This window comes from Numida meleagris, chromosome 12 (genome assembly GCF_002078875.1).
Source record: "Numida meleagris isolate 19003 breed g44 Domestic line chromosome 12, NumMel1.0, whole genome shotgun sequence".
Taxonomy (NCBI): Eukaryota; Metazoa; Chordata; class Aves; order Galliformes; family Numididae; genus Numida; species Numida meleagris.
The window spans coordinates 12,987,094-12,996,719 of NC_034420.1; the positions used below are offsets into that span (position 1 = coordinate 12,987,094).

At 52.5% G+C, this 9,626-nt stretch overlaps 2 protein-coding genes across 5 annotated transcripts in view; one reads left to right on the forward strand and one right to left on the reverse strand.

Moving 5' to 3' along the window:
* The window catches only part of MGAT4B (mannosyl (alpha-1,3-)-glycoprotein beta-1,4-N-acetylglucosaminyltransferase, isozyme B), a 37,526-nt gene extending 35,344 nt beyond the window's left edge, over positions 1-2,182 (forward strand). For all 3 annotated transcript variants that reach the window (XM_021410732.1, XM_021410734.1, XM_021410733.1), the window contains 3 exons: positions 392-479; positions 921-1,033; positions 1,155-2,182. In XM_021410732.1, the coding sequence (XP_021266407.1) occupies positions 392-479; positions 921-1,033; positions 1,155-1,178 (225 nt within the window). In that variant the 3' untranslated portion in view covers positions 1,179-2,182. The remainder of the gene's footprint in view (positions 1-391; positions 480-920; positions 1,034-1,154) is intronic.
* On the reverse strand, positions 2,885-8,901 carry LOC110405439 (leukotriene C4 synthase-like). Of its 2 annotated transcripts, XM_021410736.1 has the most exons (6): positions 6,405-8,901; positions 5,318-5,426; positions 4,306-4,405; positions 3,481-3,551; positions 3,274-3,355; positions 2,885-3,164 (listed from the first exon to the last, which is right to left on the reverse strand). In XM_021410736.1, the coding sequence occupies exons 2-6, from the start codon at positions 5,322-5,324 to the stop codon at positions 3,023-3,025; spliced, it is 402 nt and encodes a 133-aa protein (XP_021266411.1). In that variant the 5' UTR covers positions 5,325-5,426; positions 6,405-8,901; the 3' UTR covers positions 2,885-3,022. The 2 variants fall into 2 exon arrangements, with proteins under 2 accessions (XP_021266411.1, XP_021266410.1); XM_021410735.1 differs by lacking the exon at positions 5,318-5,426.

Here is a 9,626-nt window from a genome sequence, read left to right on the forward strand (position 1 = left end):
TTTATTGACAGCTGAGACGCAGGTGGAGTGGGAAGAAAAAGAGGATGGAGAAAGGGGAACCACTGTGAGCTGTCAGGAGAACCTCGAGTGCCTTTGGAAGGTGCTGGCAGCCTGAGCCCAGGGTCACCCCTGGTGTGGGATCATCTTGGGAGCTGGGATGGCACTGCCTACAGAGGATGCTCAGGTGGATGGGATGGCTGCAAAGGAAGGGCTAGGGCAGGACGTGCACCTCCCCATGCCGGGCTGGGGAATGAGGTGCCCCAGAGTGCTGAGATCTGCAAAGGGCCAGGGGTGCTGTGGGAGTGGCTTTGGAGGTTGCTACTATTGCCTGGAGCTTTTGGGGTGGTTCTCACTGCTGGCCCTGAGCTGAGAGCTCCTCTCCATCCTGCAGAGCCTGCAGTCGGACAAAGAGACCTTGCAGGAGGGAAGAGGTACAGCTGTCAGATACCACAGAACGGCCGACGGCTACATCCAGATAGGTACAGCAGGTGGCAGGGAGGAGACCCTGCATCCCCTGTGCTCATTGTCCCGTGACTAAAAGCTGTTCTTTGTTTCTTTGGAAAAAGTACTCTGGCATTGAGTGTGATTTTTCCTTTTTCTTTTTTTTTAATTATGCCCAAAATGGGACATAGCATCAGGCTGAATGCTTGCTAAAGCTGCAGAAAGAAGCACTGCCTCCTGTATCTTGCCCTGTGTCTTGTCTGTTACAGCACAGTGCTGCATCAGTCTGTCTGCACACTCCCCATTTAGTTTTAACTGATTGTTGCTGTTGTTCCTCTAAGTGCAGCAGAGTGCACTCTGTGCTTCACTGATGGCTACGCACTTGGTCTCAGCCCCTCCCTGTTGCCTGGGCCCTGTGTGCGCGGTCCCCTCGGTCCCCCTGCTCTGCCAGCCCCGCCTCACCTGTGCTCTCCCACCAGGCTCCTTCTCCAAGGGTGTTGCGGAGGGCGAGGTGGACCCATCCTTCGGGCCGCTGGAAGCCATCCGCCTGTCCATCCAGACTGACTCCCCAGTGTGGATCATCCTGAGCGAGGTGTGCTGCTCTGCTGCTGTGACCACCCCGGCCTTATGCTCTCCAGCATCCCACACTGTTCCATGCGTAGGTAAAGTGCTGCAGTTACACGTGTCTACTTTCTTCCCTCCTCTCCTTTCAGATTTTTATCAAAAAAGCAGAGTGAAGCAGGCATGATGAAGGATGGACACACGTAGCGCCTGAGTCCTTCTCCCTCCCCCCACTCTTCCTCGTCCCTGAGCCGGCCGAGACGCGGGGACCGCGATGCCAGCGAGGTGGCACCCGGCTGCCGGGAGGAGCTACACTCTGACCTGCGGGCGCTGGACGGCCCTCGACACCTTGGCTTCGAGGCCAGCACTGGTGCTGCGGGGCTGGGACAGACCTTCCTCTGGAAGAAGAGCAAAAGCAAAAACCCAGCTGCCCTGCAAAGGGGCAGCTTTGCTCCCCTGGGCAAGACCCAGGCGCTCACCGCTCCTCCTGTGGGCGCGTTGTCAGTGTGCGGGGCCATTCGGTGTCGGGATGAGCTTTAGCAATCACGGAGACTAAAAGCGCCTTCAGCCCGAGAAAGGGGAATGGTGGCTGTGTTTGGGGATGGAGAGGGCCGGGTTCAGACAGTTTCGTCCTGCCCGTGCTTTGTGGGCTGATGCACGGGTGCGGGGTCCCTGGGATGGGAACAGCCAGGGATCAATGTGTGCATCGCTGTGGCACAGGCACTGATCCTGACCACAGCTGTGGATTCCGTGAGGGCGAGGACTGACCCTCCTGTGTTGGAGGAGGGACAAATCCAAAAGGGGTTAGAGCTCTGAGTATGGCAGGGAAAACAATAAACGCCACACTGTGCCTGCCAGCATTGAACACAGCCCCTTAACTCATGGTGAAGTCTCCAGTGTCTTCATGCCTTGAGACTGAGTGCGGAAAACAGCTTTTTAAATAACTATTATTGGTTGGTGTGAATTTTTTGGAAAAAAAATAATGCAGAAGTAGCCCAGTTCAAAAATAGTAGGGATTAGTGTAAATCCCAATGTCTCTTCAGCTATACACTGGAATGCATTATACTACTTTAATGTGCTGTATTTTTTATTATTGGATACATTTGATTTTTCAAGTACATCTCTATATATAAATATATAAAATAATGTGCACTGTAATAAAAGCAAAATTTAAACCTTTGGTGCAGCTGTGAGAGGCATTTGGGGTGGGCTGGCACTCGTTCGGGGCTGTCCCTGCCTCCTGCCCCAGGATGAAAAAAGCTTCCATCTGCTCTGTGCTCAGCTGGGAGCAAGGAATGCACCCACACCTCCGAAGTGCAATTGTGAAATGGTTCTTAGGAAATTGTTGTGAATTTGCAAGAGTTCTCTGCTTGACAGTGGCTTCAGCAACACCTGGGGTTGTGGCAGAAGCTGAGATGTGAATTGTGAAAGGACAAAGTCCTGCTGGGCACCATCGTTGCACCAGGGGAGGTTCGGGTTGGATACTAGGATACATTTCTTCTCAGAAGGAGTGGTGCTGCAGTGGCACAGGCTGCCCAGGGAGGTGGGGGGTTCACCGTCCCTGGAGGTGTTGTGGAACGGTGGAGATGTGGCACTGAGGGACGTGGTTATGGGCATGGTGAGGGTGGGCTGGGATTGGGCTCGGGGATCTTAGGGGTCTTTTGCATCCTTAAGGATTCTGTGATTAAAGGCAGGGACAAGCACAGGCACTACCCTTTGGATACAGCAAGGTGTTTCCTCCCCCAAGTTTTGGTAAGGTTTTAGACAAGCTCATACCCACTTTCAAGTTTTGATCACAGCAGCTTTTCCCATGGAACCCATCAACCCGTGATGTTCTCACCCTCGGTCCCCCAGCCCCTTTGACAATGAGGGATGATACCTGTTGAGAAAAGGCATTTATTTCTTGCATCTCCACTGTGTGACGCTCCAACAGGAATGAGGTGGGCGGTGGGGACGGGAGGCTGACAGTCACACCCTGGAGCTGAGCAGAGCGGGGTGCTCAGGGCGGACACGGCCCCGCTCAGCGGGCCCGGAGCAGCTGGAGGGACCACGGCAGCGCCCGCAGGCAGGACAGGGGCAGCAGGAAGTGAGCCAGCAGCCCGGCCACCGCCAGCCCCATCAGCAGCCACAGCAGCCGGGCGCTAGCGTACAGCGGCCCCAACCTGTGAGGAAATCCGTCAGCCACGGGCACGAGCATCCCACACATGGACGGGGAGGGGAGCGCGGCCCTCAGAGCCGTGTCCTGCTCTGGGCTGCGCTTCGGGCACTCACCGTCCCTGCGCGGCCTGCACGTAGCCCTGGAAGTAGCGGAAGCGCGCATGGAGGTACAGCACACCGCAGGCCGCGGCCGCACCTGTGGGGACAGCAGAGTCTGCAGCTGTGGGAGAGCCGTGGTGGAGAGGGAGCTGCTCTGTGGTGCTCAGGGGATGCAGACGGGCACAGCTGCCCCGGGGTGCGTTTCGTCTTGCTGCCCCTTACCTTGATGGAAGAAGATCCCGGCAACCCAGAGGAGCGAGAGGAAGATGGGGAAGTACTCGGAGCAGTTGGCCCTGTGGGAAGCAGAGAGGAGCGAAACCCACAGCTGGTGGGTGCCCAGGAGGCCATCCTGGAGCTGCACACATAGACACAGCGACTGTACGGAGCCCTGAGCAATTCAGTCGTAAGTTTGGCTGAGAAGTGTCTGAAGCTCGGGGAATGCAGCCAGACCGGGAGCTGGAAAGTCTGAGGGAGCGAACGCTGCGGCTCCAGCCTGAGCGAGGGGCGCTGCCAGCTTTCCATAGTGAGACATCCATACCTTCCCCCTCTCTCTTAAGATGATATAAAAACAAATGATCCATTTGCATCCTTTTCTCACAGTACCACAACTTGAGACAAGATAAAAGAATTCCTCGTGGCTCTGCCAGCAAAGCCTTCAATTCAACAGCAAAAACATACATAAAAACACTGGGTTATGAGTACAGCTTCAGCTGTTCTCGTTTTGGAGGCAACATTAATATGATACGTAAGGATTCTAAAGCATTAACGCTCAACGCCTTTCCCCTGCAGCCGCTAATTTTTAATTTGGCTGTGTCTCATGATGGCAGAACGAGGACTGTCACAGGACAGATACACTGCAGCCAAAGTGCTCAGAACAAGAAGTCAGAGCGCGGGAGGCAGCTGCTCACTGCTTTGGCTTTCACACCTCTGTGTCTGCATGCAAAGCGCGAAAAGAAACCTAGGATCAGCAGAAAGAGGTGAAAATGTGACTTCAGGTCCTTCCCCATAGCAACATTTGACCCAACACTGCAAACAACAAAACCTTACTGAGCCCTGAAGATCCGCTCAAACTCGGGGTGACCCGTTGTCTCCGGGGGAGAGATCTTGTACTTCCGCCGGGCGTAGATCACCTGCAGCGCAAAGTAAGCTGGAAAAGAACAACAGACAGAGGGTGACCGCCTGGCAGTGCCGTGTTCAACCAAGCTTTATCCAGCTCAGAGTTAAGCACAGGGTTGGAGGAAAATGGCACTGTCAGGTTTGTGGTCCCGGGCTGTCACACACAGCCAGGAATAAACTTGCCATTCATTTCCTGCTCCGTGCAGATTTAACACGAAGTGTGCATGGGACTGTGGCCATCCTGGCAGTGCAGGAAGGCTGCCTCGTGGGAACCTCAGTGTCCTCATCACAGAACTGCTCTCCTTTAGCCCTCCCCTCCATCCTTGGGACATTTATATGCCATCAGCCCTACAAGAGCAGTTAATGCTTCCTACTACGCCTAGCGGGCCTTCGTACAAGGATGGCATCGCACCACGCAGCACTGAAGACGACGTGCATGTGTTCTAGTGCCTCGTGCACAACCCCAGGAACAGGCACTGGGGGGAGGCCTTACCCCTAAGGACAGCTGAACGCTTCCCATGCCAGATCCCACACCCAGGTTTAGGGCAGTGCCCCGCGGCGTGGCTGGGCCAGAGGGCTGAGGGAACACCCTCCAAAAGCTGTTCTCAGGAGGTGCCGAGAAACTGCACCGGCCAAACCTCCTCAGAAGGGTGAAGAGTTTGATCTGCTCCGCAGAACCCTCCAGATCGGCTTCCCATGCTTCGTGGCCCTGGGGGTGCTCTAGAAGCGTGGAGCTGTGGCACGCTCAATGGGCAATGGTGGCAGCAGGTGGACGGTAGGACAAGATGATCTTAGCAGCCTTTTCCAACCCTACTGATTCCACGCCTTATGGTTAAACTCAGGAGTGGATGCTCCCATAGGGGCCGAGCCCTCCCTGAGCATTATTCCCCGAGTAACGCCAGCACCGCCTCTGTTCCCTACGAGGTCGTGCCCACAGACTCACACAGCATCACCAGGGCTGGCAGCTCCACGCATCTGAACGCTCCTGGCAAACCTCTCGGTGGGGACTGGCACGCAGCGACATTGCGCAAGGTATTTCCTGTGAAGCCACACTAAAAGGGGAAAGAAGAACCAGCCCCGGTGGCAGCGTTCTGCTCCCAGCCTGTATGGAATGCTGAAGGGTCCCATAAAACAAACACATTGGGGTGAAGGTGCTCTTTAGGGATGAGCCGACGAGGGTTTCCCAATGGAAAGGGCTCTGCAGCACTTCCTTAATTTCAAGCGTTTATCTTTCCTTCCTTGCATGCTGAGCGCTTCTTCCGTCCCCGCTTATATTAATAACCAAAAATGCATAAGGCAAAACTCCCTTCCACTTGTTTCTCAGTAAATTGTCTGAGGGAGATGACTGATAACCCCGTAGTCGTGAACCCCCTTCTCCAAGCAGCAGGCTGGGGTTTGAGGTGACTCCTGTGCTGAGAGATGCACCACCTGATGGCTGGAAACAACACGGCCACATCCAGCGGCTGTGGTCAAAGGGCTGACAGCTCTGTGGGGATGAACTCAGCAGTAAAGACAAGAGCAGGAAAACCACCTGTCCTGCAGAACAGGACAGAGGTACCACGTCCTGCTGCGGGGCGAGGGCTGAGCACAAGGCATGGACCAAACAGCTCCTTCCATACACCTCCAGTGTGTGTTTGAGTTCTCCTCCAGCGCCTGCATGAGCCCACCTTTGCTTCAGCTGCTTCCAACCGCGCCAAGCCACACACAACCTGCTGAAATCCTATCACAAACCACTCTGCTTTAAAACATTCAATCATTGCTGGCGTTCTAAGGTTGGAAGTGAAACTTCAGTCTTGTTTCCCTCTAGGACAGAGGCTCTGAGGCTCACACACCTTTTTAGTGCCCCGTGCCCAGTCCCATCCCGATGCCTAACGCCTCTAACCCGGAGCAGCCAGCACTGTGCAGCCGCTCACCGTAACGGAGGACAGCAGCTTCCATCCCACGCACACGGCGAGAACACGGGAACCAGCTCCGCATCGTTTGATGCAATAAGGTTAATTAGCTAAGTAGCTGACACAAAGGTTATTTACCTTGCTCCAGGACTCCCAGAACAGTGACGGCAGCCAGCAGGTCTACCTCGCTCCTCATGCTGCCCTCCATGAACCAACGCCCCAACGAAGCACAAGGAGCAGGGCAGCTCTCCAGCTCTCCCTCCCACCGCCGCGTGCCCCACAGCAGAGCCCTGTCCCCTGCACTAACACGTGTTTCCTCCGGGTGTTGACTCTCCCCACGCTGCTCAGCCCTCCAACGCCGGCAGCCGTCTATTGCCAGGAGAGCAGCAGCGCGGCTGCGCGTGCTCAAAGCGATCCTCGTGCGCGTCCAGGTTTGGCACCCAGGTCGGTTTGCATTGAAGGATGACGAGGTCTTTGCTGCTCCTTTCAAGCATTTCTGAAGTGCCTATATCCTAAGCAAGGTTGTACAAAGATTAGCAAGTACTTAGAAATTAACGACGTGATCTGCTGCTCCTGTTCCAAGACACAGAATTGATCACGGGAAGGACTTCCTAGACTTTAACTCTCTTACTGGATTCTGCATCCTTAGAAGAGCATTGGGATGCTTAGCCCATGTGTAGGCTTACACAGCACAGCCCATTCGAGCTCTCTCTGTCACATCTTGTGGTTTTCTGATGCTGTCACAGTTCTGCAGTACCACCATTTCCTAGCTAAAATGCAAGCCAAAAGCTCTCCCTTCAGAAAGGGCAGCAGCACAGGGGAAAGAGAGAGATGGCTCAGAAATACTACAGTGACATGAGAACTGTAAGTGTGAAACATCAAGAGCAGCAGTGTTTCAGAGCCCTAAATGACTTAACCACAAAATATACAATGGCTCAAGAAGTTACAAACCACCTCTAGCAAATAGGAGAAAGACAAAAGAGTACTCTGGCTTCAATGTTTCAAACCAAAAAGGAAAGAAAAAAAAAAAAGCTTTCATCTAATGTTGATGGAGAGAAGCTGCAGGAAAGGGCTGAGCTGTTGCATCTCTCTCCCTGTGCAGGTGCACACACAGCTTGTGCACGGCGCCAGCAAGGAATGGACAGACCTGACGCTCATTCCGAGCAGCGTGCTGCAAGCTCTCACTTCTGTTTTTGATCTCCAACTTCTCAACCCCCCCCCGCAGCAGTTTATCGAGCTGACGACCTCAGCGTTACTTTACTCAAATACACAGCCGGGCGCTTTTCTGGCAGAGCACACAACGTGCAGCACAAGTGCTCCCTATCCCCCCAGAACATGACAGGACTTTGGTTCCTCCAGGCTGCTCGCAGGCCCGGGCTGAAGGTTAATTTCTATTTCCATTTAACAGAACCCGTTGGTGACCCACGGTTTCACATGGGCTGTCTACCCCAAAATTCAGAGGGAGAACGTCCCCAGGCTGCTTTTGCTTACGCCATCCCAGCAGCCACGCAACATTCCAGCACCAGCCGAAGCACGAGACCCAAAGTTCAATGCGTGGAGAATCGTCCTTCAATGTCTGAAGCTGATTAAAATTCTGACTCCGTAGGGGGATGCCGGGAATTGCTGTAACACGCGAGAGGAACACAGCCTTAGCAAGAAACACAGTTGTCACACTTCGCAAATTCTTCTTTATCACTTCTGCTTCATCTGTGGTTGGGGAGAGAGATCTGAGGTATTAGTTTGGAACTCCAGATTAGATATGATCAGTTAAAAGCTGCACTTAAACAGGAAACAATACATAACTGAATTTGTAGCTTTACTGCAAGTAGCATGACTCACTTCTAAGAGATCTGCTTCAGAATGGTCGAATAATCCATCAATAACAGCTTGTGAGCAAGACCAGATTAAAACCCAAACTTACACCGCTGACAACGATGCCTCCCTTGGACGCTGACGGAGCCACAGATTTTTGCTTTATTTCTAACCATCCTACGTAGCGTCCAACTAAGAGCTCCATCGGTAGCATCCTCAACACCACTTTGCCACTGCTGCCCAGCACCTCTGCAACCCACCAGCCCCAGGCACACGATGAGGTGACCGCGAACCCAGCGCGCTTGCCAGCTTTATCCTCAACTGCTCGTGTCGCTGCTGCCAGCATTGCGGTCCCTGTTCAGCAGCACCAGCTCTGAGCTCTGATTTTGCCCATCTTTTCCACACTCCAATTTGGAAATAAAAAAAGGGACGCAATGCTTAATGACCAACAGCTCTGCGCTCACACTCCTGTCCACACGCGGCGGCTGCAGCTTGTTTCCAGTGTGTTTTCTGCAGTCTCTTTATGCAGCACCGGCTGTAACCGCCCTTCTGTAATGGTAAGAACTGGTTCAGACACAGCAGAAGAATCTGAGCCTGTGCATGGGCCGGCCAGAGCTGCGTGCTGGGAAGCACCACGCTGCAAACAACACAGAACCCTCTGCTGCTCAGCTCACACAAACGCATAACGTCACACCATGCATGTTTAATACACTAGCAAAATATTTATTTTATAATGATAAAACAGAAGTGAAGGATTTCTTTTTGGTGTGCACCAGTAATTGTAGTAAAAGAATAAGGGGATTAATGGACTCTTTATACATTTCAATGACAAAAATTCATAAAGGTTAGCATCAAATTCAACTGTTCTCCATTTACAAGCATAAAACTTACCATAATACCCCCCAAACACATATATAAAGAATTATAGTTTTAAAATCTATAAAAAGTAAAAAATATACAGTCAGAAGATCTAACTCTTATTCAAATCTTTAATATAAAATTGTAAACATTTATTTACACAAAGGAAATGTGTATAACAAAATTTTGAGCACCCTTTTCAATTGAATCGTGGTTTTTGGAAGGCAGTGGATGTTGCACAGTGACACTCTCACCTTTCCCACCCAACCAAAGCCGCAGTTTATAAATAAAGCCATGGGCGGCCGGCTAGGTGCAGTTCAGGGGAGCTACATTTTATTGCTCTGAAGCTGCAGCAAATGGAAAGCCCAAGTGCATATACAGACAGCTACATGTTAAAGGGCATAAAGGCAAAGCCCAGCCCTACCCATGCACCTACAGACATCTAAACCGTATTTTCATTTCCACTGAACTGTTTCAGCATTGTTACGGTGATCCCGTAACAGCGATCACAAGATGTGGACGGGGACCAAACACAGAAGCAAGGGCTGTTTCTTCCTACCAGGTCGAGTGGCGTTTGGATCCCGTTCACACACGAAGACCAATGGGCATTGTGAGCCAGGATGCCTAGAATCACAATTCATTTTAGATCAACAGTACCATGAAAGGGCCCTGTCAGCAAGACTCGATACC